General features: G+C 39.5%; 1 protein-coding gene across 2 annotated transcripts in view; it reads left to right on the top strand.

Annotated features, from left to right (window-relative positions):
• The window catches only part of COLGALT2 (collagen beta(1-O)galactosyltransferase 2), a 130,084-nt gene that overhangs the window by 94,263 nt on the left and 10,609 nt on the right, over positions 1–25,212 (top strand). For both annotated transcript variants that reach the window (XM_004469091.5, XM_071207610.1), the window contains exons 6-8: positions 2,186–2,305; positions 13,939–14,015; positions 18,952–19,058. In XM_004469091.5, coding sequence (XP_004469148.1) covers positions 2,186–2,305; positions 13,939–14,015; positions 18,952–19,058 — 304 coding nt within the window. The remainder of the gene's footprint in view (positions 1–2,185; positions 2,306–13,938; positions 14,016–18,951; positions 19,059–25,212) is intronic.

The following is a 25,212-nucleotide window of genomic DNA, read 5'->3' as shown; positions in this document are numbered from 1 at the left end:
AGTTTTTAACAAATTATTTATGAAACTAGTTTAAAATAATAATTCTTCCCCAATGTTTATTATAAAATTAGGAGTCCCCTGCAATCATCCCCTGCACCTTTTCTTTCTTCCAAAAAACAACCGCTTTACCTCTTCTAGATTACTATATTAGAATATTATATGCCTGTTTTAAATAGCATGCTTGCATTGCCACTTCTTGGTTTTCAGTTTTTATTTTAGGCATTATCTAGTCACTATCCCTGAAAGCAGATGATCAGGGATTGGCTCTTTCTCCTACCTTTGCCCCCTCTATGAAAACTACTTTTCCATTACCCCGTCCTTTCAATATGGTTTGCATGGTAATTTAAGATAGATCAATAGAAAGTATTTGTTGTTTTTGTTGTTATAACATGTAAACCTAATTCCAAGGTGAACCGTTTAGTAGACTATAGTAGGATTCTTCCCATATCTAACTTAATAATTGTCTGTTTTTTTGTTTATCTTTATTATAACTAATAAAATTCCAAACTGGTCACTAATTATCTAAAATTCCTAGCAGAATGTTCTGATTCATCAGGTATTCTTTATACCTGTTGATATTGTTGACTCTCCTGGAGCCTTCTGATATATTCTAATCTGACTGATACCGCAACTGTCAAGTTGTCAACTTTCTCTCTTTATGCATTGACTTTTCTGTTTCCTGTGCCCCAAATCTTCCTTGGTCTTTGTAGTCCTCTTCCTCCTCTTTTTCCTTCTCCTTCTTCCACATGTCCAGTAACTTTCTGAAAAAGGGTGAGGGGAGGTAAATATTGTATGACCTTGTATGACTGAAAGTGCCTTTCTTGTGCCCTTATACTTGATGGATAGTTTGGCTAGGTATCATATTCTTTTTATACTAAAGCTTTGGAAAGTTGAATGGTAAATTGGCTTACCTAATTAGGGTACAGTTGCAGCCTAAAAATGAAATATTTTTCCTTCCACTTCCTGAATTCATCATGACTTTGCAAGAGAGAGCATTTTGGTTTGAAGTTCCCCGGAAGCATTCCTGTGGGCAAACAGAAGTGAGATGGAAGTTCACTCGGTGAAGGCAAGAGAATTGACAATCTTTAGTGGACCACCTAATTGGAAACAGATTCAGTAAAGAAGGAGGATAAAGATTCTTTTCTTTTTCTGCTCTTTCCTGTTAATGCCATGAGACAGCGTCAAATGATTTGGCAGGTGATACAGCTGACTTGAGGAAATTTCATTTCCCCCAAATAGAGAAGTCACTATGCAGATAATTCTGTTTCTGAAAAGCACTGATGATTACAGCAATTAGTAAATCAGAGGCCTGGGCATGTGGATCAGAGCTTGGCAGAAACATCCTTTTTAACTAAGCAATCTTTTCATTACAAGGACTGTCAGTTCCTGGATCTGTATGAGACCATCTTGATTTCCATATTCCTAGCTGTTTGGTTGAATATAGATGCTTTATAGCTCTCTGATTAGACAGCTGGGGCTGTGAAGACAAGTGTTAAATATAAAAGGGTTCTGATATATTTCTCATGTTGTCATATTACATGTTCTTAATAGGTCCTGAAATGAAGACTTGCTTTTGACTCTTTATGAACCTGTTATGGAAGTTTCATGTCTATTGGTTGGCTCCAAATTTATGATTGTTAAGAAAAGAGCTAGAACCAAGGAGAATCATAGAGAATTTTAAATTTCCTTTTTTTATTCTATATATGTCTAGGTTTTGCTTTAATAATTTGTCAGCCTTACAGGATTTTCCTGTTTGCTTTCATGTCAAGTATGGATTTAATTCCTAATTTTCTCATTATTTCCTAAAGGTAGATTACAGCATTCCATTCTGCTCCCTGGTATGAGAATTCCTTGCCTCCCTTTTGATCCTTTCATGACTTTAGCGTTGATTTCAGGCCAAGAGTACACTTTTTCTTCAGAGAGAAAAAAAAATCAATTTCCTCTGGCCTGGAGAATGGTCCAGTGTTTTTATTAGTCCCTAAATGCTGTGTTTCACTTTCTTAATAAAGGAGCATTTTTGAGGTCTACAGGCAGTTTCTGGAACAACTACTTGTTCAATATCACTGTCAAACTCAGCAGCAGCCACTCCCCAGTCTCCTTTCCCTCAGTTGTCACTATAGAATACATTTTGTTTAAAAAAAGTGTTTTCTGATTGATCTGCTTTGTTCCTCTCTTGGGTCCTCAGGCATCCAGATGTACCTCTGCAACAGAGAGCACTATGGCTACCTTCCCATGCCCCTGAAGCCCCACCAGACCCTGCAGGAAGACATCGAGAACCTCATCCACGTGCAGATAGAAGCAATGAGTGAGTAACTGAGGAGCCAGGTGATGGCTCTTGTTCCATTGTGACAGTGATCCTATGGCTTCTTCTCTCCTCTTCTAGGACTGGAACCACATGAGCCACAAGTCTACCTTGCTGGATCATAGCCATTCTTTCAATCATTCATTCCTTAAAAATTTCCCACGTAAAATGTGACTACAACAAAGTCTTTGCCCTCAGAGACTTCCTGTCCAGGTGGAGAGATGGGTACACAAGTAAACACTTGTCCCACAATATATTAAGTGCTGTAATAATATTTGGAGATGTGGATTTGAAAACCAACTCCGCTACTTCTAATTATATGACCTTGGCAAATAATTTAACTACCTTAGTTGTGAATAGAGATAAGGATACCTTCCAGGGTTTTTGTGTAAATTTGCCACAGTATATGTAAAAAGTCTAATAACAACAACAATAATTATGAGTTCAACTTAACAATAGTTTTTGGTATAAAATGTACCATGTTAAGCACTTTCTGTACTTTATCTTATTAATACTTCCAGCAACTCCTCGGGGAGGTTTTATTACCCCCATATAAAAATGAAGAAGCTGAGGTATAGAGAGGTTAAGTATCCTTCCCTACATCACTCTGCTAAGCAAATGTCAGCCTGGGATTTGAACTAATCCTGCTTTCTCCAAAGCTCATGCCCTTAAACCTTGTGTTGAAGTAACTGATCCACACTGCCAAGAATAGGATGCTGGAAATGGCTTCCTAAAGGAGGGATTATTGGTACTAAATTGCCATGTAGTATCTGAGAAATTCTTTTATTGTCTCCAGAGCATAGAATATGTGTGTGTGAGCAGTCAGGTGTGGGGAGGAGGTTCTAGGGGCAATGAGGCTGAAAAGTGGGCAGGGGTCCAGCCAGAGAAGCTGTAGTGTATAAAAAGGCATTTGGACTTTTCCTGAAGGGAGTGGAACTTCTATAGTGATTTTTTTTCTTTTAAAGGTTTATTTTATTTACCCCCCCCCCCCCCGCCCCGGTCCCTGTTCCCCCAACGTATGCGCTCTGTGTCCATTTGCTGTGTGTTCTGTGTCTGCTTGTATTCTCATTAGGCGACTCTGGGAACCAATCCTGGGACCTTCCGGAGTGGAGAGGGCGATTACTCTCTTGCGCTACCTCAGCTCCCTGTTCTGCTGTTTTCTCTCCTCTGTGTCTCTTGTTGCATCATCTTGCTGCGCCAGCTCTCAGCATTGGCTGGCACTCCTGCATAGGACAGCTTTCCCACGCAGGGTGGCATTCCCATGCAGGGGGCACTCCTGCATTGGGTGGCATTCCAGAGTAGGCCAGCACTCCCTATGGGCCAGCTCACTGTGTGGGCCAGCTTGCCCTCACCAGGAGCCCCTGGGCATCGAATTCTGGACCTCCTATATGGTAGACGGAGCCCAATTGGTTGAGCCACATACATTTCCCTGTAGTGATTTTAACAGAGAAATGTCAGGTCAAAATTTGGATTTAGAAAGTCACTCTAGTGATGAGAGGGATGGATTGAGCAGGATGGGTTGTGGGTGTTGGTCTCAGGCCAGAGCCAAGGACACCACTTTGGACATTACATGGAAAACTAGGCAAAAGATGGTGAATACCTGAGTTAGGGCAGGAGCAGTGGGAATGGGGAAGAGTTGGATTAAGAGAAATGTAGGAGAAAGGCCTGAAAGGACTTAGCCAACAATTGGCTTTTAGGGATGAACAAATGTGAAACAGAGAGAGAAAGTACCAAGTTCTGACTTGGGTGTCTGAGTTGATTGTAGGAACAAATAGGGCATGGAGAATAAAGGATTAGTTTGTAAGAAAGATGAGGACTTCACTTTTAGACCTATTGACTTGCCTGTGCGTATCTGTTTTCCCCATTAGACTGTAAATTCCCTTTTCATTATGTTATTCCTAGGATGTAGCACATTGCCCATCACCTAATAGGCACCCTGTAAATATTTGTTCAATGACTGAGTGAATGAGTGAATGAATGAATGAATGAATGAATGAATGAAGATGTCCAAAGGGTAGCTGGATAGACAGATCTGTAACTAAGAGCTAATAGACCAAAAGATGAGTTACAATTCATCAACAAGGTAATGTAATATTACAGAATTTCAAGACATCAGGTGCATGAGATGTAGAAGGAAGTTCAAGTAAGGTAAGTACTGAAAGAGGGTCCAGTAGATTTTTGCAGTTAATGTCCATAGCAAGAATGGTTACAGAGAAGTTCTACATCCTGAGTCAGAATGTAGAGGATTGTGAAGTAAGAAGTAAGGAAATGGAAAGAAAGCAGAGATTTTTCTTTCAAGAAATAAGGTTGGGATCAGAATATGAGAAAGAATAATTTAATAGATTTATCAGAGGATTCCTTTAAATAGCAAACTCTCCTACTGTATTTACACAGGATTCTGTTTGCAAAACAACACTCAGCTCAATTTACCAGGGAAATGGTGATGGTGAGCAAGGTATTTCCATAGACTATGGTCAGGAGGCTGGAGAGCTATTACAACCTGCTATGACAAGCATTGATGCTGCTGTGCAGTGTAGTTTGAGGTCATTTGGCCTTTCCTCGTCGTATTGTCCCTGGGTTTGAAAAACGAAACACCTGATCACGATTTTTTCCTGTGAATATTGGAAGAATTATGGAGATAGTGAAAATAAAAACAGTATTCATGGGGGGAAATGAGAAATGGGTAAAGGGCTCATCCGCTATGTCAGACTTTCTCCAATGCATCTTTAGGAATCCCTTTTGTTAACTTCTTTACATTAGTGTTTCTTCCTCCTTTTCTATGCTGTAGTCTGTAGAGGACAGGAGTGGTGTCTCATGCCTTCTATCTCAAGAACCAACCCAGCACATGGCACATAGTCAGTAGCAAAGAAATATTTGCCAAATGCATGAATGAACAAATGCACAAATGAATGTGAATGAATGAATAAGTAAACTTATCTGTAGAGTAAGGATAATAACACTGACTTCGTGGGGTTGGAGAGGAGTATATAAAATCATATAGGGAAACGGACTTGGCCCAGTGGTTAGAGCGTCCGTCTACCACATGGGAGGTCCGCGGTTCAAACCCCGGGCCTCCTTGACCTGTGTGGAGCTGGCCCATGTGCAGTGCTGATGTGCGCAAGGAGTGCCCTGCCACGCAGGGGTGTCCCCCGCGTAGGGGAGCCCAAGGCGCAAGGAGTGCGCCTGTAAGGAGAGCCGCCCAGCGCGAAAGAAAGCGCAGCCTGCCCAGGAATGGCACCGCCCACACTTCCCGTTCCGCTGACGACAACAGAAGCGGACAAAGAAACAAGACGCAGCAAATAGACACAGAGGAGGGAGGGTTAAAAATAAATAAATAAATCTTTAAAAAAATAAATAAATAAAATAAAATCATATACATCAGCTCTATAAAATAATGAAGTATTGCTGTTGTTATGAGCCCACTTAGCACTTGGGAATGTGCTGCCCCTTATCATCCCTGTTTCATGACTATCAGCCTTGCCTCCCAAGTAGATGTCAGCTCTGAGAGGACCAGAGTTCTCTTATTTTCTTCCACAGGACTGAGAGCATAGAAATTTCCTAGTACACAGATGCAGGCACCTTGTCAGTAAATATTTTAATGATTAGAAATTGCAAATATACACACCACCATGCTAGGTAAGTGGAATTCGTATAAATTGTAGGTTTCATTATTGACTTCCTACTACATGCCAGCTCCAGTACTGGGCACTTGATATGTGGCATTTTATTTGTCTTGTCTAATTATATTTTGTTACAATTTCAGAGTCTGAATTTGAAAGAATAGAAAATTCTTGAAATAATAAAATTATTGAAAAATAAAATTTTGAGAGTGATAATGCAAAAATATAGAATGGAGGTCCATGTAAGATTAAAAAGAGGTCCGTGCGGGAAGCGGACTTGGCCCAGTGGATAGGGTGTCCATCTACCACATGGGAGGTCCGCAGTTCAAACCCCGGGCCTCCTTGACCCGTGTGGAGCTGGCCCACGTGCAGTGCTGATGTGCGCAAGGAGTGCCATGCCATGCGGGGGTGTCCCCCGCGTAGGGGAGCCCCACGCGCAAGGAGTGTACCCCGTAAGGAGAGCCGCCCAGCATGAAAGGAAGTTGAGCCTGCCCAGGAATGGTGCCACACACACAGAGAGCTGACACAACAAGATGACGCAACAAAAAGAAAGACAGATTCCCGCGCCTCTGACAACAACAGAAGTGGACAAAAAAGAATATGCAGCAAATGGACAAAGAAAACAGACAACTGGGGGGGGGGCGGAGGGAAGGGAAGATAAATAAATAAAAATAAAAATCTTAAAAAAAAAAGAGGTTGGTGGGGCAGGGGAGAGAAATAAATCTTAAAAAAAAAAAGAGGTTGGTGATGACACAGTCACATCTGTCAAGTGTTCTAGGGAAAGATGAAATACATGTTAAAAGCACATTGCACAGTGTCTGGAAACCAATAGGCCATAAGAAATGGTTACTAATAGTGTTATTAAACTATACTAATTGAAGCATTAGAACATGTATTTTTTCCTGAGCAAAAAGTACATAGGATGCCTACCTATAATGTGTGAATCATTCTATGAAGATACTAAGGATTTGAAACATGTTATAATTAATCCCTGTTTTCAGGTGCTCATGATTTAATTGGCGAACTAGTGCAGACATGAAAAAACACTGATAGGGAAGTGGATGTGGCTCAACCAATTGGGCTCCTGTCTATCATATAGGAGGTCCAGGGTTTGATACCCAGACCTCCTGGTGAAGGCAAGCTGGCCCATGTGGAGTGCTGGCCCATGCAGAGTGCTGGCCTGTGCAGAGTGCTGGCCTATGTGGAGTGCTGCCCCACGCAGGAGTGCTGCCCTACGTGGAGTGCTAGCCCATGTGGAGAAGCTGGCACAGCAAGATGATGCAACAAAAAGAAACACAGAGGAGAAATAATAAGAGATGTAGCAGACCAGGTTGCTGAGATGGAGCAAAAGAATGATCACCTCTCTCCCACTCTGGAAGGTCCCAGGATCAGTTCCCAGAGCTGCCTAATGAAAATACAAGAGGACACAGAAGAACACACAGCTAATTGGACACAGAGAGCAGACAATGGAGGGAGGGGGGAGAAATAAATAAATCTTTTTAAAAAAACACTGATAATACAGGATAATATGGGCAGGTGCTTTGAGAAAGGAGCAAATATAAGGGCAATGGAAATTAGAGTAGGGAGAGATTGTTGGAGGCTAGTATGGTCCATAAGGGCTTCTAGGCCTGCTATTTCTTAAGCTGGGTTTTAATAGAAGAGATGTGATATGGTAAGGGTACTATGAGCAGGGGAAACTAACTGAGCAAAGACATTGTTGAAAAAGCATTCTCATCCTGGGAAAGAGTTGTCTTAAAATCGTAGAAGGAAATAAAGTTTGAGAGATAGGGATGGTTTAATTATTGTGGTCCTTGAATGCCAGTAAAAGTTTAAGACATCATCCTAAAAGCAGTAATGAACCAATGAAGGTTTTAGAATAGAGAGTCAGACTATCATATTTATTATACACACACTGTGTTCCATATATTTTTCAAAATGCTGGGGATATAGCAATGAACAAAAGAGGCAGAATCTCTGACATCAAGGAATTTATTTTCTCACAGAGAGATAGACAATATGACAAGGAAACAGCCACATGGGAGAAGAGTGTTCCAAGCAGAAATAACAGTGCATGCAAAGGCCAAAGACAGGAAAGAACTTGTCATGTTGAGGGCAAAAGTCCAACATGGCTGGGTTTAGAAAATGAGTTGAGTGGAGGGAGATGAGGTCATGGAGGAAGACAAGACAGATCAAGCAGAGCCTTTTAGCCATGTAAGGAGTTTGAACTTTATTCAAAGAGTAATGGCAACCCACTGGGAGTGGCATGATGCAATGTATGCATTGAGGAAGATCACTCAGGCTGCAGTATAGATACTAGAATGTAAGGGAACAAAGGTGGATGTAGGAGAACCAGTATATCTCTTCCAGTGAGAGACGATGGTGGATTGGACATGAGTTGTGGTAGGGAGTGGTGAGAAACAGATGGATTCAAGATATGTTTTTGATGATAGAGCCAACAGAACTTACAGAAGACCTGGATGCAGCCCATGAAGGAAAGAAAGGAATCAAGCATGACTCCATAATTTTGATCTGGAGTCTTGTATGGCATTTACTGAGATGGGAAAGGCTTCATGGGAGAACTGATTAGGAAAGAGTTTGTCATGTTAAGTATAAGATATTTATTAGCCATCCGAATTGAGAGGTCATGAGTCTGAAGTTTAGAGGGAGAAATTTGAGCAGGAGGGAGACATTTGAGAATCATCAGCCTAAAAAGAATATTTGAAACCATGGAACAGGGTGAACTCATATAGTAAAAGAATGTAGAAAGCAAAACAGAGAGGAAGAAGGACAGATCCCTGGGGGACAAGAACATCCAGAAAACTAGGAGGAGAAACAAGCAAGTGAATTGACACAGAAACTAGAGAAGTGTTCAAAAAGGAGCCAGATGCTGAGAATTCAGGAGAAGGATCGAGAATTACTGATTCTGTTAAAATATAGGTCTGCGAAAACCTTGATAAAAGCCACTTCAGAGCAATAAGGGCAAAAGCACATTGGCATGGGCTAAATAGAGGAGAATGGGGAGATGAAAAAGTGGAATCTTGTGAGGAGGAATATGTAAATGTGGTGGGAGCTGTAAGGGAACAAGAAAGAGGATGTTGATTTGCTTATTTGCTTGTTTTAGGATAGAAAGGAGCTAATATACAAGAATATCTTGATGCTGTATAAGACAAGAGGATATTTACAAGTCTATGAGAAGACAAGAGGATAATTACAAGTCTATGAGAAACCAGGAGGGATTATAACCCAAGGAATATTGGAGAGGTTGTCCCAGATAGGAACAGGGACGCTTTATCCACTTTAGCAGGAAGGAAGGCAGAGTATGTAGGCATAAATTCAGATAGATTTGTGGGCTTGAGGTGGAGTAAAAGGTAGGTCTAATTTTAAATGTTCTCTCTATGAAATATATAATCCAGTCATTACCTAGAGAGAGGTTTCAGGAAAAAGAAGAAGGCAGACAGTTGGAAAGTAAATTTATCATAGATGTTTAGTTGTTGCACTATTTTGCAGTGTTGACTGCCAGTTTGACTTCTGTAATCATAATTTTGAAATGACTCGGTCAACACAATTGTGTGAACTTCTCGTGTAGTATTCTTGGTGCTAAGTAGACAGTCAGGTTTAATCAGCATTGGGATTTGCCAGGCAAGGTCAATAGAAAGAAATAAAGAGTCTTTATAAGGGAATGGTTAGAGTATTAAGGATTGAAATCTAGGTTGGTTAAGGATTTCCACTCATGATGCCAGGAAGTGTTTGATGCATATGACATGGTCACTGAAGAAGGGTGAAAGAGTGAGTGTTGGCACTAAAATCAAGGAGCTGGCAACCAGGTTGTTGGATCCATCACCAGTGTGAATGCTGAAGCTTCTAAAATTGATGATAGGGACAGTGAGACTCTGATGTTAGTAAGGGCTGGAGTTGTCAGTGAATGAGGGTGCATGATAGGAAGTAGAGAGTGATGACCTCTGCTGTAAAGAAGTGAGGCTTTTGAAGGATGGAGAGACAGTTTAGAGTAAGTTGGGGAATATGAGAAAAGTCAGACTCTGTTTTGGAGGCTGAAAGGGAGGCAGTGTCATTAAAGGAAAACTAAGGTTCAGTTAGAACTGAAAAGTGAAGAGACGTTCAGGAAAAAAAGGTTGAAGATGTCAGAGAGTTTGTGAATGGCAGATAGGAATTCCAGAGGGCAAAGTGGGAATGTTTGGGTAGGGGTTGGAGATGGGATATAATAATAACATCTTACAGTTATTGAAAGTAGTGTTCCCATCATTTTACATGTACTCACTCATTTACTACATTAGGAGATGGATAGAGAATTTGGGAATGTGCTCCCCTGGAGAATGAATGACAGGAGGCTAGAACTTGCACAGGTGATAGATGTAAAGATAGATGTGAGATGTGAGGAGACTGTTCTTGCAAGGCAGAGAATGGAACAGTGGAAAATCTCAGGTGGCTGTTCTCAGTAATGACATTTTAAGGCAAAAGAACATCATGTAAAAATGATTAATATTATTGGAACTCTAGCTAGAAGGTCTGAGACTGAGTTGCAGTTCTGCCACTCAGTCACCATTTGTCTCTGCAGAAGTCCATATCTGGATTGGTCTCAGTTTCTTGTATGTAAAAAAAAATTTTTTTTTTTAAAGTGAAGATAAAATGAGGTATATGTGAAAGCACTTAACAAATTGTAAAGCCTTTAAATGTTGGGCATGACTGTTAAGATGGAGGTCAGAGCTGTGCTTGAGGAAGACTATTTTGACAATAGTGTGCAGAATGAGTTAGAAAGAGGCAAAACTGAAAGCATGAGAGTGTTTGAAAAATATTGAATCAGCCCAGGCATGGCTGGTGAGGACCTGAGCCAGCATGGTGACTACAGCAATGGAAGAAGAAAACAAATTCAGGAGAAACTATGGGAAAGTGTTTGGATTTGATCTAAATATAGTCTCTCCCATCCTTTTTTGACACCACTGGGCTTGTGCCCCAAACGTAAGATAGTATACACTTTATTATAGACCACAGAAGGTGTGATAAGTGCTGATTGCCAGGAGCAAGGACTTAGCTAACTGAACTACTGTGAACCCAGCCCAGTTGCCCAAAGCCAATTCAAAGCCAATAGCTACCAAGACAAGCTTTTTGGGTAGTATAGAGTAGGGGTTAACAGCTCAGGTGAAGCAGTCAGATCTCAGTTTAAATTCCAGCTCTTATACACTTAGGATAGATTGTATGGTATGTAAATATATTTCAAAAAATGCTTTAAAATGAACAAAAATGCAAGAATACCCAAAAAGAGCAGTTATATACAGCAAGGGAAGCATAGGGAGATTGAGAGGTGATAAATTTCTATTTTTTGTCTTTTTTAGTATTGTCATTGAAATAATGAAAATGTTCTTTTAATGATTGAAGTGATGAATACACAATTATGTGATTATGCCAAATACCATTGACTGTACACTTTGGATAGACTGTATGCTTCACTAAAATGTATCAATAAAATTGATTTATTCTAAAAAAAAAAAAAAATTCCAGCTCTATCAGCTTTGTGAAGTTAGGCAAGGTACTTAAGTCTTTGTTTCCTTGCCTATAAAAATAGGGGCATATATCTCTCCTGTGGTGCTTGTTGTGAAGACTAAATGTGATTATGCATGTCAAGAGTAAAGCTCAAGGAAGCAGATGTAGCTCAATGATTGTGTGTCTGCTTCCCATGTACAAGGTCCTCGATTCAGTCTAGGTACCTCTAAAAAAAAAACAGTAGAGCCCAGAGTTCAGGATAATAAGAGCTCTATAAGAAAAGCCATTCCTGGCTCTTAAAACTATCCAGGAGCCAGTGAAGTCCATTGTCCCAAGTGATGGTACAGGGAGGGACTATCTGTAGATACAATAAGGGACTGGATAAATTATGAATGATGGAATCAGAAATGACTACAAACTGAAGCTGGGTTATATCTACCTGTTGAGTCAGATTTTTAATCGGATGTCTGCAAAGACACATTCTGCCTCTGCTTTTCTCCCAACACATACCAGAAAGTTTCTTGGTCTGACTCAATATATAATTTCCTGTTTTCCTCTATGGTGTAGCTCTGCCTTCAGTGGCAAACCAGGTGCACTTCTCTAATATTTTTGCTTAATGGTGGCTTTCAGGAGCCAGCCACTTGTGTCTTTTAGGGGACACTTGTTCTGTGAATGACTGCTCATCTTTGATGGAAGTAAGGTGGCTTAAAACAGTCTTTTTGGCTGAAACGTTAAAGCCATGCAGGCTGTCTGAGTGCCATATGGAGACCAGAAGCCTGGAAAGAGCAACTCAGAATATGACTCCTTCTCAGGCTTGAGGTCCAGGGAAGAAACTAGACAGCTCCTCAAACAATGTAATGAACAGGGAGCTTGTATATTCAGTTTCTTCCTCTTAAAAAACCTAACCCTGTACATGGAGGAACCTCAATCAATATTAGTTAATTTTAAAAATAATTAATGAGGAGTAGAGCAGAAATGACCAAAATATTCTGGGCTGCCATTGGAAATATAGCCACATGGCAGCACGCTTGCAGAAGTGTGACTTGAAGAGTTAGATCTGAAATAACAAGGCCAACTCTTGTGTGTGCCTTAGGGAACCTGTCTCACTACTTTCTAGAATTTCGTATTTTGATCATATGAAACTGGATGTGGTGGTTTTTCTTTAAAATCCCAATGAAAGGTAAATTAATAGGTAATACCCTTTGGACAGCACCTCAGTCAGGATGGCCAAAATCTCATTGGTGTAATACAACAATAGCTAATTTCTTCCAATGCAAAGTCTGTAGCAGCTCTGGCCTCTTTCCTGGACAGCTGCCCTTCATGGGTTGGCACAACGTTCCAGGCTGCTTCAAATGCATGCCTGCTCACACATGCTATTCTCATTACCATGGTGGGGTAGGGACTGGGAGGTTGAAGGGCTGAGCAGTAGCAAGTAAAAGTTTCCGCAAAAAGCCACATGGCCATGACTAACTTTAAGGGTGAGAAAGTGTAATCTTCTCAAATAGCCAGAATAGAGGAGAATGGATATTGGTGAACAGCTGCCATAGCCGTCAGAGATAGCAACACAATTACCAGCTCTCATTTTAGATTTTCTTTGTACTGTCCCTATAAGTAAAGCCAACAGACTGCTTTGGATTTGTATAAAGCCAAAAAACCTTCAAGACCTTCTTAGGTTCTTTAACTGATATTGCTTCCAACCTTTAAAATACATAGTCTGTAAAGAAAGCTTTTCTGGAGTGACAAGTAAATAAAATTTCTGCTATTCAAGATGCAATGTCCTTCCTACCTGGAAACTTCCCTTTAATCCTGTATCAAATTCCAGAATGTGAGCCAGCTCTCAGAGGTGAGACAATGTTAAAAGAAAGGTCCTTTTACATACCCATGACTAAACTTGCTTGGGGTGGGATAAAAATCATCCCAGTTTTTGGCCATTTTACTTTTATAGGAAATATATTATTCAGAAAAAAATGTAGTTAATTTCTGAGTTCTTTCATCGTGGACCACAGTAAAAAATAGCTTAGACTTATTGAGTATTTCCTATGTTAATTTCCTGTGATGCATGCTTTACATGTAGTGTCTTATTTAAAATTTTTAACACTCTAACAGATAACTTTTTTTATACCAGTTTATACATGGAGAAACAGGCTTAGAGAGGTCACCGACCTCTCCCAGATCCTCATAGACTAAGCTTTGGACTGAGAACCTTGTCTCTCTAACCATTACCCTACACTGCCTCCCAAATACTTTGAAAATATGTCGTAAGGGACATGGAGCCAATATCACAATTTGCATATAAACAAGTGGCCTCAGAACCTAGTAGTCTGTCTATCAGGGTACTTGTATAGTGAGAAAATGTGCCCCAGGCCACATGGTCTTGGAGAACTACTGAGCAGTGGGAATCATTAGGCCTGTGGAGTTATCTGTTTGTGTCCAACCCTATAGAGCAGGCATCCTGGTGGAATTCTGTTCTCCTGGCCCTTTCACTAACAAAGCACTCTGCATGTTTCTTGTGTCTTCCAGTTGACCGCCCTCCAATGGAACCCTCCCAGTTTGTCTCGATTATCCCTAAATATCCAGACAAGATGGGATTTGACGAGGTAGGAAAGGTGTCCATTTGTGTACGAGTGTGTGTGTGCATGCGTGTGCTATGCTTCTATGTCTACATTGGAACTCAATCCTGAGCAGACATTTTAGAGCCAGCATGACCTGCCTGGCTGCTGAAAAGGCACTGAGATCTTGGGAAAACGATTTGGTGTTTGTTATGCCTCAATTTCCTTATCTTCAAAAAGGAGGATCATAGTAAAAGGGAATTAGTCATTGAGCCACCTGTAAGTTACTGTTTAGCAATAAAGTGAACTTGTTTCCTAGGAACAGCAGATATTGCCATATTTTACCAACCCTTTTGTCAAGATTCAAGAGTAAGATAAAGAGAACATACATTTTAGATGTTGGAGGACTTTTGCTTTATTCCACCACATATGTGTGGGTGGAAACTGTTCTGGAACATTCTGTATTTTGTTTTCTTTCTACTCTTCTTCCATGGAAAAAGGGTAGAGGACAGAGCTGGGAGGACAGAGAGAAAAAAGAAACTTGTTCTAAAATCCTGTCTTTCAGCCGACAAGATCTTCATTATAGCTTTTTGAGGGCCAGATTTATTATTAGGTTCCACTTGTATAATTGGAATGAAGCAGAAGTATAAAGAGATATCTCTCTCGGGAGTACACACAACAGATGCTTGGCAGGGTCAGAATTGTGATTCTAAGTCACTGAACCCTTCATGAGTCCTTCAAGTAGGAAGTTCAGGAAATTAAGTTATATAAAAAAATAGTTTCCCAGTTACATAACAGGTAAGACTAACCTACCAGTTAGTGTAACAGGTAGAACAGCGCCTCAGGAATCCACAGCTAAGACAGAATTATTCCTAGGATTCTGAGGCCAGGCTTTGTGTTTTGCTTATCTCTTTGCCATTGCCTAATTGGAAGAAAATGCCTTCATCACTCTGTGCCACATATCCTGTGCCCACACAGTACCACCACCTCAAAGAGCTGCTGGAATTGTGGATCAGGCTTTCCTCTATCAAACTGAGTTGGAGCTGGACTTCAGGGATGCATAGGAATATTTCATGTATAGTAAATGCAAAAGAGTTATCAGTTGTTATGTATTGCCTCAGAGGCAGAATGAGAAGCAAAGGATTTAAGTGCAATAGAGTGAAATTGGACTAAATTGTAAGTAGTTTTCAAAACAATCAGGGCCACAGGGAAGGCTGGTCCACACCTTGCATGGGCCTGGCTTCCCTGAATTGTGGTAGCTTTCCTTCCTTGCAGCTCTCATTATCTCCTCCTCTTTCAGTTCTCTAGGTGAAAAGACCTAAGTGTCTGTACATTAATCTTAAAAACACATTCCTATGAGAACCAAACCAAAACCAGCACAATGGGACAGACCAGGATCTTCTAGTGTGGTCTTTCATTTGGCAGGACCCGGGCATAAGGACTGGATCACCCTAGAGAACTTCTGGATAATTCCAACCCTAAGAGGAGAATCTACTTTCCTGAGCCTAGTCATCTCTCTGTCTAAAAACAGAGATGGGAGAGTGGAAAAAGGGATTTCTGAGGGTGTTTTCACCCTGCTGGTACTCCGTGACCTAGTTGGTGGTGTCTGGGCTGCAATTGGCTGAGTGGCCCTTTTCTCTGTTTACTGTTCACTAAGTATGAGCGAGCTGTCTGTGTTTTTCCTTCGTGGCTGCAGTTTTTATTATACTTGTCCAGGCAGAGACTGGGAATGGATTGTTATTTACCAAAGTCTTCCCAGATTAGAGGTCTCTGGTTTTGGGCCACTTTTTGCATATATTTGTTTATTTTTTGTATGGTTTTGCTTTTGCTCTCCTGGAGTGACCCCCAAGTGGTTCCATTTTTACACATGAGGAAATGCCCTTTCCTTTCCATATCTGTAAAATTGGAGGCTGGGGGTTAGAGCACCGTCATCAGAGTATGATTCTAAACAGGAAGAAAATGAAATATAAAGGAACCCAACCCATTAAGTTATAAAGTCCCAAGTAACCATGGCAAATAGTCTCACCAAAGAAATTATGTTCTAAAAAAATCACCCAGTTAGGTAAACAAAGGAGGTAATGAAACCAAGATGCAATTAATCCACGTTGCCCCAAGTCAGATGGAAAATTTCTTCAAAGAGGATATCTTGGGCTCTATCAGTTTCTTTGTGTAAGGATTTATAAATGGATGTGAGAATATTTTGCAAAGAAGGGTTGAAATGTTAGTGTGGCTTTTGATCCTGATAAAACATTTAAAACATATTTACATTTACATTCAGAGTAGCCAGTTATAGTCTGAACTCCAGGCTGGTTCTAAGACAACGTTTCTTCTTCATTCTGGCCATAGCATAATGCAAAATTTATCATAAACCCCATTATCATAGATGTTCTCATCTGAACAGGACTTTAAAAATGAGTTTGTTCCACTCCCTCTCTTACAGGTGAGGGAACTGGGCCCAGAAACATTAAATGTCTTCCTCAGAGTTGTGCAGATGGTCAGTCAGGATGAAGTCAACTTTGTCTGACTTTTGCAGGTTTCTCCTGAATCATGCCGCATGTCATCATTTCTCTCTGGCAGCTGATGTCTGCCTTTCTTGGAGGGCTAGTTTAGTTATGACTGCATGTAACAAAAGGTCCTTACTAAAACCCTACTTTGCTTGTAATAGCATTGATGAGGCTTCCCTTCTGGTCCTTCCATGGTTCCTTAAAGCTGGTAACAATCAGGACAGCCTCATTATCTCTAACTCCTTGGAGTGACCACATGGTATAATGTGTTCAGTGCAGATATCAGGAATCTGAGGGCTAAGGCGGGGGCTCCAAAGGGATTCAGCCCTCATGGGGGAAGTTCCAATGCATGTTCTTTGTGACTTCATGGGCCATGAACTATCCCCTACATGGTGTTTCCTATGGATCCACATAGTTTCCATTTCTCCCTTATTGCTCCCCACCCCAAAAGGCTAATGGGAGGGCTCCTTCTCTTTACTACTTTTAGGAAACTCCCTTCTTTTTGAGGGAACTGGAGAATTCAGTTTGGATCCTTTGGCAATAAAAGCTCTATGTCAAGAACTAAAATTTTTCTTATACTTTTTCTTTAGATTTGTCAACAGTAGTTGTAAATTATAACAGCTAACATTTAGTATCCATGGGTAAGACCATCCTTAGCCCAGTTTTACAGATGAGGAAACTGAGGCATAGGAATTGGCCCAAGGCAAAGCTTAGTAAATAATAGACAGGACTCAGACTCAGTTCTGCCAATAAATTTATTCAGTTGCCAAATTGCCTCCCTGGCCTTAGTGCTGTGTATTTTGACTCTAACTCACCTTTGGATGCCTGAAGAGTAACTTTTTAAATATCCCTGTCTATTTTAGGAGTTGGGAGAATATGTACGTCAACAAGCATCTGATCAACGGAGATGGTTAAATCACTACAAGTGACTGGACTTTAAAAAAAAATTTTTTTTAAAGAAGCTTTAGATTACATAAATGTTACATAAAAATTATAGGGAATTTCCATATGCTTGACTCTCTCCTCCTCTCACACTTACCCACATTAACATCTTTCATTAGGGTGTTACAGTTGATGAACATATATTTAAGCATTACAACTAACCATGGAATATAGTTTACATTATACTTTACACTCTACCCCACACAATTTTATAGGTTTTGACAAAAGGTATAATGGCCTGTATCAATCACTACATTGTCGTACAGGAAAATTCCAATGTCCCAAAGTACCCCATGTTACACCTATTCTTCCTTCTCTCTCCCCTTAGAAACTCTGGTAGCCACTGCCTTTATATCAATGATACAAGTTCTTCCATTGCTAGAATAAATAAGTCTACTTTAAGTCCATAGTTGCATTCCACCCTTATGTTTGTTCGTTCCTCAATCTTAAGGATTTGGGGATGGTGATGACCAATCTGTTTCTGGTTGATAGGGAGCTTAGATCCAATGGGGCAGATGGAACTGTCTTGCTTGCAGTTTTGGATATGTTTTTTGGGGATGGGCATTGTCTATCATCATCCTTTTGTTAACCGTCCTGGGCAAATCCAATGAATTGGAGAGTAGGTGTTGCAACTTTTGCTGAGATTCAGTGTTCAACCGGCATATATACAGACTGAAGATTTAAGTCTCTGGGAAATATATTTAATGAGTATAATTATGAGTTCAAATTAAAGGGGCCACATGTAGGGAAACTATAAATGAGTCTAACTCTGGTACACTGAGGAGCATAAATTCCAAAGTAAGGCTCTCTGACAGCATACTGAATTCCTGAGTCTGTGTACCCTGCTTATAGTGCCTAGATGTCTCTAGAGCCCTCCTGAGCCCTGCTGTTTGAGGCACTGTTTACTATGGCAGTCAATGAGATCCTGCTAAGATATGCATAAGCGTAACCTGTGGAATGACCTCCCAACTCACTTTGAAATCTCTTAGCCATATAAACTCATTTGTCTTTACCTTTTCCCCCTTCAGTCAAAGTCTTTTTGAGATCCATTGCCAGTTGGTGCTTGGTAATAATCCCTTGGTGCCAGGGAGGCTTATTCCCAGGAATCAAATCCCAAGCCAGCTGGGGGCGGCGGGGGGAGGAAATGGTAGTGCTTAGAGAGAGACCATATTTGAGTAACAAGGTTTTCAGGAGGTGACTCTTAGGTGCCCAATAATACTAGGTTAAGTTTCAATTTCATAAGAACAGGTTCCTAAGTACAATCATCAATGTCAAGGAACTGGTGTAATGATGACTAGGTTTTGAAAGTGATTCTGTTTGGATTAATATCATTTGTCCTTCCTACACCTAATATGAAATATAAATGTTCCATTTGTCACCCTGACTCCATCCCCAAAAAGCTTCACCATAATTTTCCTATCCTTTCCTCCACTTATTCTACCTAAATCTTTGGACCTTATATTTACTTAACTTTCCAAGCACCCTAATTGAGACTTGCATAATCTGTGTTTCTTTTCCCCTTTTTTCCCATGGGTTAGATTTTCATGATAAACCTCAAACGCAGAAAGGACAGGCGAGATCGGATGCTGCGCACACTATATGAACAGGAGATCGAAGTCAAGATTGTCGAGGCTGTGGATGGAAAGTGAGTTGGTTTTTTTCTCCATTTGTAGAAGTGTTTGGAGTGGGGAATGTGCCTTCTCTGATAGAGTGTTAATCCTGGGAGGAAAGAAACAACTGTCATTAGAGGATAGATACATTTTAAAAACAGCTGTATGCAGTGTGACTTTGGGATGTCCTAAGGTAACATTTTTTATGTCCTAAAGTGACATTTAAGCTAATTTCACTCTCTAGAACAGACCTGAAATTCACTATCTGGCAGTGATCTTTGGACCTCAAGAAGCTGAAGCCTGACCACTATCAGTGATATTCCCCTGTCCTTGGGGATTCTTCCAATTGTTGTTTTTGGCTTCTATAGTGTGTTAGAAGGAATGTGTTTAGAGTTACATTCAGAGCCTGATTTACTGCAAAGTGCTGAAACTAGGGCCACTTGAGGAAAATAAATGGAAAATGTGTAATGGTTTGTGCGGCCTGTTCATGAGATGCCTGACAGTCCACCTACGCTGATCAGAGTGTGGTGGGAGAGCACCTAGTTGGAGTCCTTCCAGAGTTTCTTGTTTATTTGTTTTTATTTTGTTTTGTTTTGCTTTACTTTGCCCTTTAATTTTGCACACTAAACTATTTCAAAGCATAAATTTCTAAAAAACCTGCCTTTCTGTGTCTATGTGTTAGTTTGGAATATCGCTCTGCTTTCTGCTTAGATACTCCCCAGTAAGGAGTGTGACTGAATCCATTGTGGAAGTTAGTATCACTCCTTACAGAATCTCATTAGGATTTCCTGAAGTGTGTCCTTGACACCCACATCACAGTCCCCAGGGGCTGGTTAAAAGGGTGAATTCCTGAGTTCCATCCCAGACCAACCAAATCATCTTCTTTGGGGCTGGGGTTCAGATTCTGTGTTTAAGACTCAAGATTTTGGATAGAGTTACCAGATAAATACAGGACACCAGTTAGATTTGTTCCAAATACTGCATGCAGCTTACTTTATACTGAAAACATATTTATTATTTGTCTGATATTTAAATTTGACTGAGCATCCTGTATTTTTACTTGTTAATCTGACAACCCTATTCTTAGACACTGTAAAGTTTGGGAACTAATGCTTCAAACACCTTCCAGGAACCCCGATCCCATTCATAGGCTTCAGGGACCAAGGAAACCAGTTCTGTTGTAGCAATTCTTTATATATTCTGGATACAAGCCCCTTATCAGATAAATGATTTGCAGATATCTTCACCCATTCTGTAGAATGTCTTTTCACTTTCTTGAAGTTTTTCATTTTGATGTTATAACCATTTTTTCTTTTCTCCCTTAATTTTTTGGAATCATATATAAGAAAGCATTGCCTAAACCAAGATCACAAATATTTACTCCTATGTTTTTGTCTAAGAGTTTTATAGACTTCACTCTTACATTTAGGTCATTGGTCCATCTTGAGTTAATTTTTGTATATAGTGTGGGGAAGGGGTCTGATTTTTTTCTTTTTTATGTGGATACCCAGTTGTCCCCCCACCATTTGTTATAAAGACTACTCTTCCCCCATTGAATTGTCTTGCCACTCTTACAGAAACTCAATTGACCATAAATATAAGTTTATTCCTAGACTCTAAATTCTATTCTTTTTTTCTATCTATCCTTATGCCCCTGTTACACTGCCTTGATTCATCTAGGTTACCTTATTTATTGGCATACAATTGTTCATAGTATTTTCTTATACTCCTTATACTCTGTAAAATCAGTAATGATGTCCCCACTTTCATTTCTGATTTTAATAATCTCTTTTCTTGGTCAGTTCTAGCTAAAAGATGGTCAATTTTCTTGTTCTTTTCAAAGAACCAAGCCTTGGTTTTGTTGATTTTCTCTATTGTTTGTTTATTCTCTGTTTCACTTATTTCTGCTCTAGTCTTTATTATTTCCTTCCTTCTACTTGCTTTGGTTTAGGTAGCTTTTTTTTTTAATTATCCCCCCCATGTGGCTTTTTGTGTGCTGTCTGCTCTCTGTGTCCACTCGCTGTGCATTCTTCCATGTCTGTATTTTATTTATTTTATTTCCCCTTCCCGTTTGTGGCTTGCTTGCTGTCTGCTTCTCTGTGTACATTTGCTGTGGGCTCTTCTGTGTTTATTTTGTTTGTTTGGTTTTTTTTTTGCTTGTCTCCCTTTTTTGTTGTGTCACCTTGCTGAGTCAGCTCTCTATGGGACTTGTGGGCTGAGTGGCTCTCTGCAGCATGCAGGCAAGCCTGCCTTCACAAGGAGGCCCCATGACACGAACCCAGGGCCTCTCATATGGTAGATAGGAGCCCAACTGATTGAACCATAGCTGCTTTCCTAGCTTTTCTTTTTATTATTTATTAAGGAGAAGTTAGATTATTGATTTGGGATCTTCTTTTTTTAACATAGGTGTTTACAACTGGAAATATCCCTCAAAGTATTCTTTAGCTGCATTCTGTAAGCTCTGGAATGTTGTGTTTTTGTTTTCATTCATCTCAAAGTATTTTCTAGATTCCCTTGTGATTTCTTTTCTGATCCATTTATTATTTAGAAGCATGTTGTTTAATTCCCACATATTTGTGACTTTCTGTTATTGATTTCCTTCTGCTAGCAATTTTTAATTTTGTTCCATTATAGTTGGAGAACATTCTTTCTGTGATTTTAATCCTTTTAAATTTATTGATGTTTGTTTTATGGTCTATGTGTTATTTATAGTCTAACATATGTTCTGTCTTATAGAGTGTTCCATGTGCACTTGAGAAGAATGTGTATTTTACCATTGTTGGGTGGAGTGCTCCATGTAACTGTTAGAATTAGTTGGTTATGGTTAAGAGAAGAAAAGTCTTCTCTTTTCTTTTTGATCTCCTGCTTAGTTATATCCATTATTGAAAGTGGGCTGTTTAAGTCTCCACTATTATTGTTGAATTTTCTGTTTCTCCCTTCAATTTTGTCTGTTTTTGCTTCATGTATTTTGGGACTTTGGAGTTGGTGCATATATGTTTATAATTATTATTTCTTCCAGAAAGATAGATACTTTATCATTATAAAATATTCTTTTTCATCTATAGTCTAAAAGTCTATTTTGTCTGGTATTAATGTAGCCACTCCAACTCTCTTTTGGTGGCAGTTTACATGATATATTGTTTTCTATCCTTTTACTTGCAAACTATTTGTGTCTTTGAAGATAAAGTCTGTCCCTTGTAGACAGCACATAGTTTGATCATGTTGTTGTTGTTTTCTTTATCCATTTTTCCAAGCCTGCCTTTTGATTTGAGTGTTTAACCCATTAACATTTAATGCAATTACTAATAGCTTAGAATTTATGCCTGTCATTCTGCTACTTGTTTCTTGATTTCTTAGTCTTTTTTCCTCTATTCCTCCATTACTACCTTCATTTGTGTTAAATAGATATTTACTACTCTACCATTGTAACATCCTTGTTGTTTCTTTTACAATATTTTTAGTTATTTTCTTAAGGATTACCCTTGGGATTATAGTGAACATCTTCATTTATAACAACCTACTTCAGATTAATACTAGCTTAATTTCAGTAGTATATTAAAACTTTGCTCCTATATAGCTTTGTTACTTCCCCCTTCCCTACTATTTAGTCATATAAAAATTACCTCTTTATACATTATATGCCCATCAACACAGATGTACAATTATTGTTTTGTGTAGCTGTTTTTAAATCAGGTAAGAGAAAAGAAAATCATGAAAAAAGTATTTATACTGTATTTATGTTTACCTATGTAACTACTTTTACCAATTTTCTTTATTTCTTCATGTGAATTAGAATTACCTCTAGTTTCCATTCATGTCATACTGAATGACTCCCTTTAGTATTCTATTTGTCAATAGAAGACAAATTCTCTGTTTTTGTTTATCTGGGACTATCTTAACTTGTCCTTCATTTTGAAGAATAGTTTTGCCAGATATTAGAACCTTGGTTGGCTTTTACCCCAGATCTTTGAATGTGTCATCCATCTCCCTTATGGCCTCCATGATTTCTGATGAGAAAACAGCTGTTAATCTTAGTGAGGATTGTTGGTTTGTGATGAGTTGCTTCTAACTTGCTGCTTTCAAGACTCTCTCCTTGTCTCTGTTTTTGACAGTTTGATTATGATGTGTCTAGGTGTGAATCTCTTTGAGCTTATCCTACTTGGAGTTCATTGAACTTCTTGGATGTGTAGATTAAGGTTTTTCATCAAATTTGGGGAGTATTTGGCCATTCTTTCTACAAATACACTGTCTTTCCCTTTCACTCTCTCCCTCTCTTCTGGAGCTCCCATTATGTAAATGTTGGATACACAGTGTTTCAAGGATTTGCTCATTTTTCCTTATTATTTTTCCTTTCTGTTCCTCAGGCTGAGTAATCTCAATTGGCCAATTTCCTGTTCAATCCCTTATTTCAGTTTGCCAGAGGACTGCGCATGCAAAGTACCAGAAATGTGTTGGCTTTTATAAAGGGTATTTATTTGGGGTTAAAACTTACAGTTCCAAAGTTCTAAAAAGTCCTAACCAAGGCAGAGATGCTTTCTCACCATAGCCATCTACTGTTGATCCTGGCATGTTGCCACATGATGAAGCAAGAAGGCTGCCCATCTCTTTTGGGGTTTCGGCTTTCCCTTCCAATGTCACCCTTCTCTCTTGAGCTGCTCCTTGGCCCAGCTCCTTGGGGATTCATACTTAAGCAATCCTCTTTCTTACATGGTAGGATTAAACAGGGTGGCTTTTTTTTCCTGTGTCTGTCTGAATGAGTCTCTCACTGTGTGTTTCTATTTCTATTGGTCCCAGCAAAGAGTCAGAGACTCAAACTGAGTCACACCTCACTGACATAGTTCAATTAAAAGCCCTAAAGCAATCTTATCAAGTAATCTAATCAAAGTCCCCTCAACTGAATTTAATGCAATAAAAGGATATCACACCCAGAGTAATAACTTAGTTTACAAACATAATATTTCTCTTTTAGGGATTCATAAAATAATTTCAAACTGCCACACCCCTCTGGTTGATTTTTCATTTTATTACCCTTTTCAACTCTTGAATTTCTATTTGATTCTTTTTTATTATTGATTTTTTTTAATTTGGAAGACATCATTCTCATCCTTTCCTTTAATTCTTTTGATATGACTTCCTTTAGTTCTCTGAACATATTTTAAGTTTCTGCTTTAAAATCTTTGTTTAGTAAATCTAATGTTTGGGTTTCTATATGGACAGTTTTTATTGACTGTGTTTTTTCCCCCATATATGAATCATACTTTCTTGTTTCTTTGCATGTCTCATAATTTGTGTTGAAAACTGAATATTTTAAATAATTTAATGTAGGAACTCTAAATATCAGATTCCCCTCCCTTGCTAGGGTTTATTGTTGTTGTTGCTCCGTTCAGTGACTTTCCTGAAATAATCCTTTGAAATCTGTATCTTATCTGATGCTTTTTGAAGTCTCTGATTTGTTAGCTTAGTGGTCAGCTAATGATTGGATAGAGATGTCCTTAGGTGCCCATCACTAATATGTCTCCTAGCCTTTACCAAGGGGCTCTTTGAATGTGTTGGGGGTGTGTTTTCAATGCTCCAGGAGGCAGTGTACAACTCTGCCTTAGCTTTCACTTCCTTCTGTGCAGGACCTTAAGATTAGTTAGAGGTGAGAGATTAGGGCCTTCCCAGGTCTTTCCTGGGCATATGCATAGCCCTGCACATGGACATCCTCTTCTAGATTCTCAGGAATATTTTGGAGCTTTACAGAACTCCTTTTGTCCATCTCATTCCCCAGGTTTTCCTTTTGATTTTTTGATCAGCCTCTTATTAGCCCCAACAGGTATTGCCACTTCAGGCAGCTGTGATGTTAACAAATGTCTTGCTGATAGGGTGGTTCACATAGGGTTCTGAGCCAGTTTAAATAAAGGCTAAACCTGAGAATGGAACTTTTCAGACAGCTGACAGAAAGGTAGAATAGTGACTATTTTATGGGGACGAGGCTCTGGAGGAGTCCAAATCCATTCTATCCCCACACTCCCACCCACTGGCTGCTAGGTCACTAATTTTCACAATTACTGTAGTTAGAAGGCTGTTGGTTTTCAAAGTTTCTGCGGCACTGAGAGGGATGAGATTAGGGAAAGTTAAAATACCACAAAGCTCACTGTGTTTATTGAGAACTAACTGTTCTGGTTTTTTTGTTTTGTTTTATTTTAG

The sequence above is a fragment of the Dasypus novemcinctus genome, chromosome 13 (genome assembly GCF_030445035.2).
Source record: "Dasypus novemcinctus isolate mDasNov1 chromosome 13, mDasNov1.1.hap2, whole genome shotgun sequence".
In the NCBI taxonomy this organism is placed as follows: domain Eukaryota; kingdom Metazoa; phylum Chordata; class Mammalia; order Cingulata; family Dasypodidae; genus Dasypus; species Dasypus novemcinctus.
The sequence above is the reverse complement of the archived record's forward strand: the minus strand, read 5'-3'. Positions and strand labels throughout refer to the sequence as shown.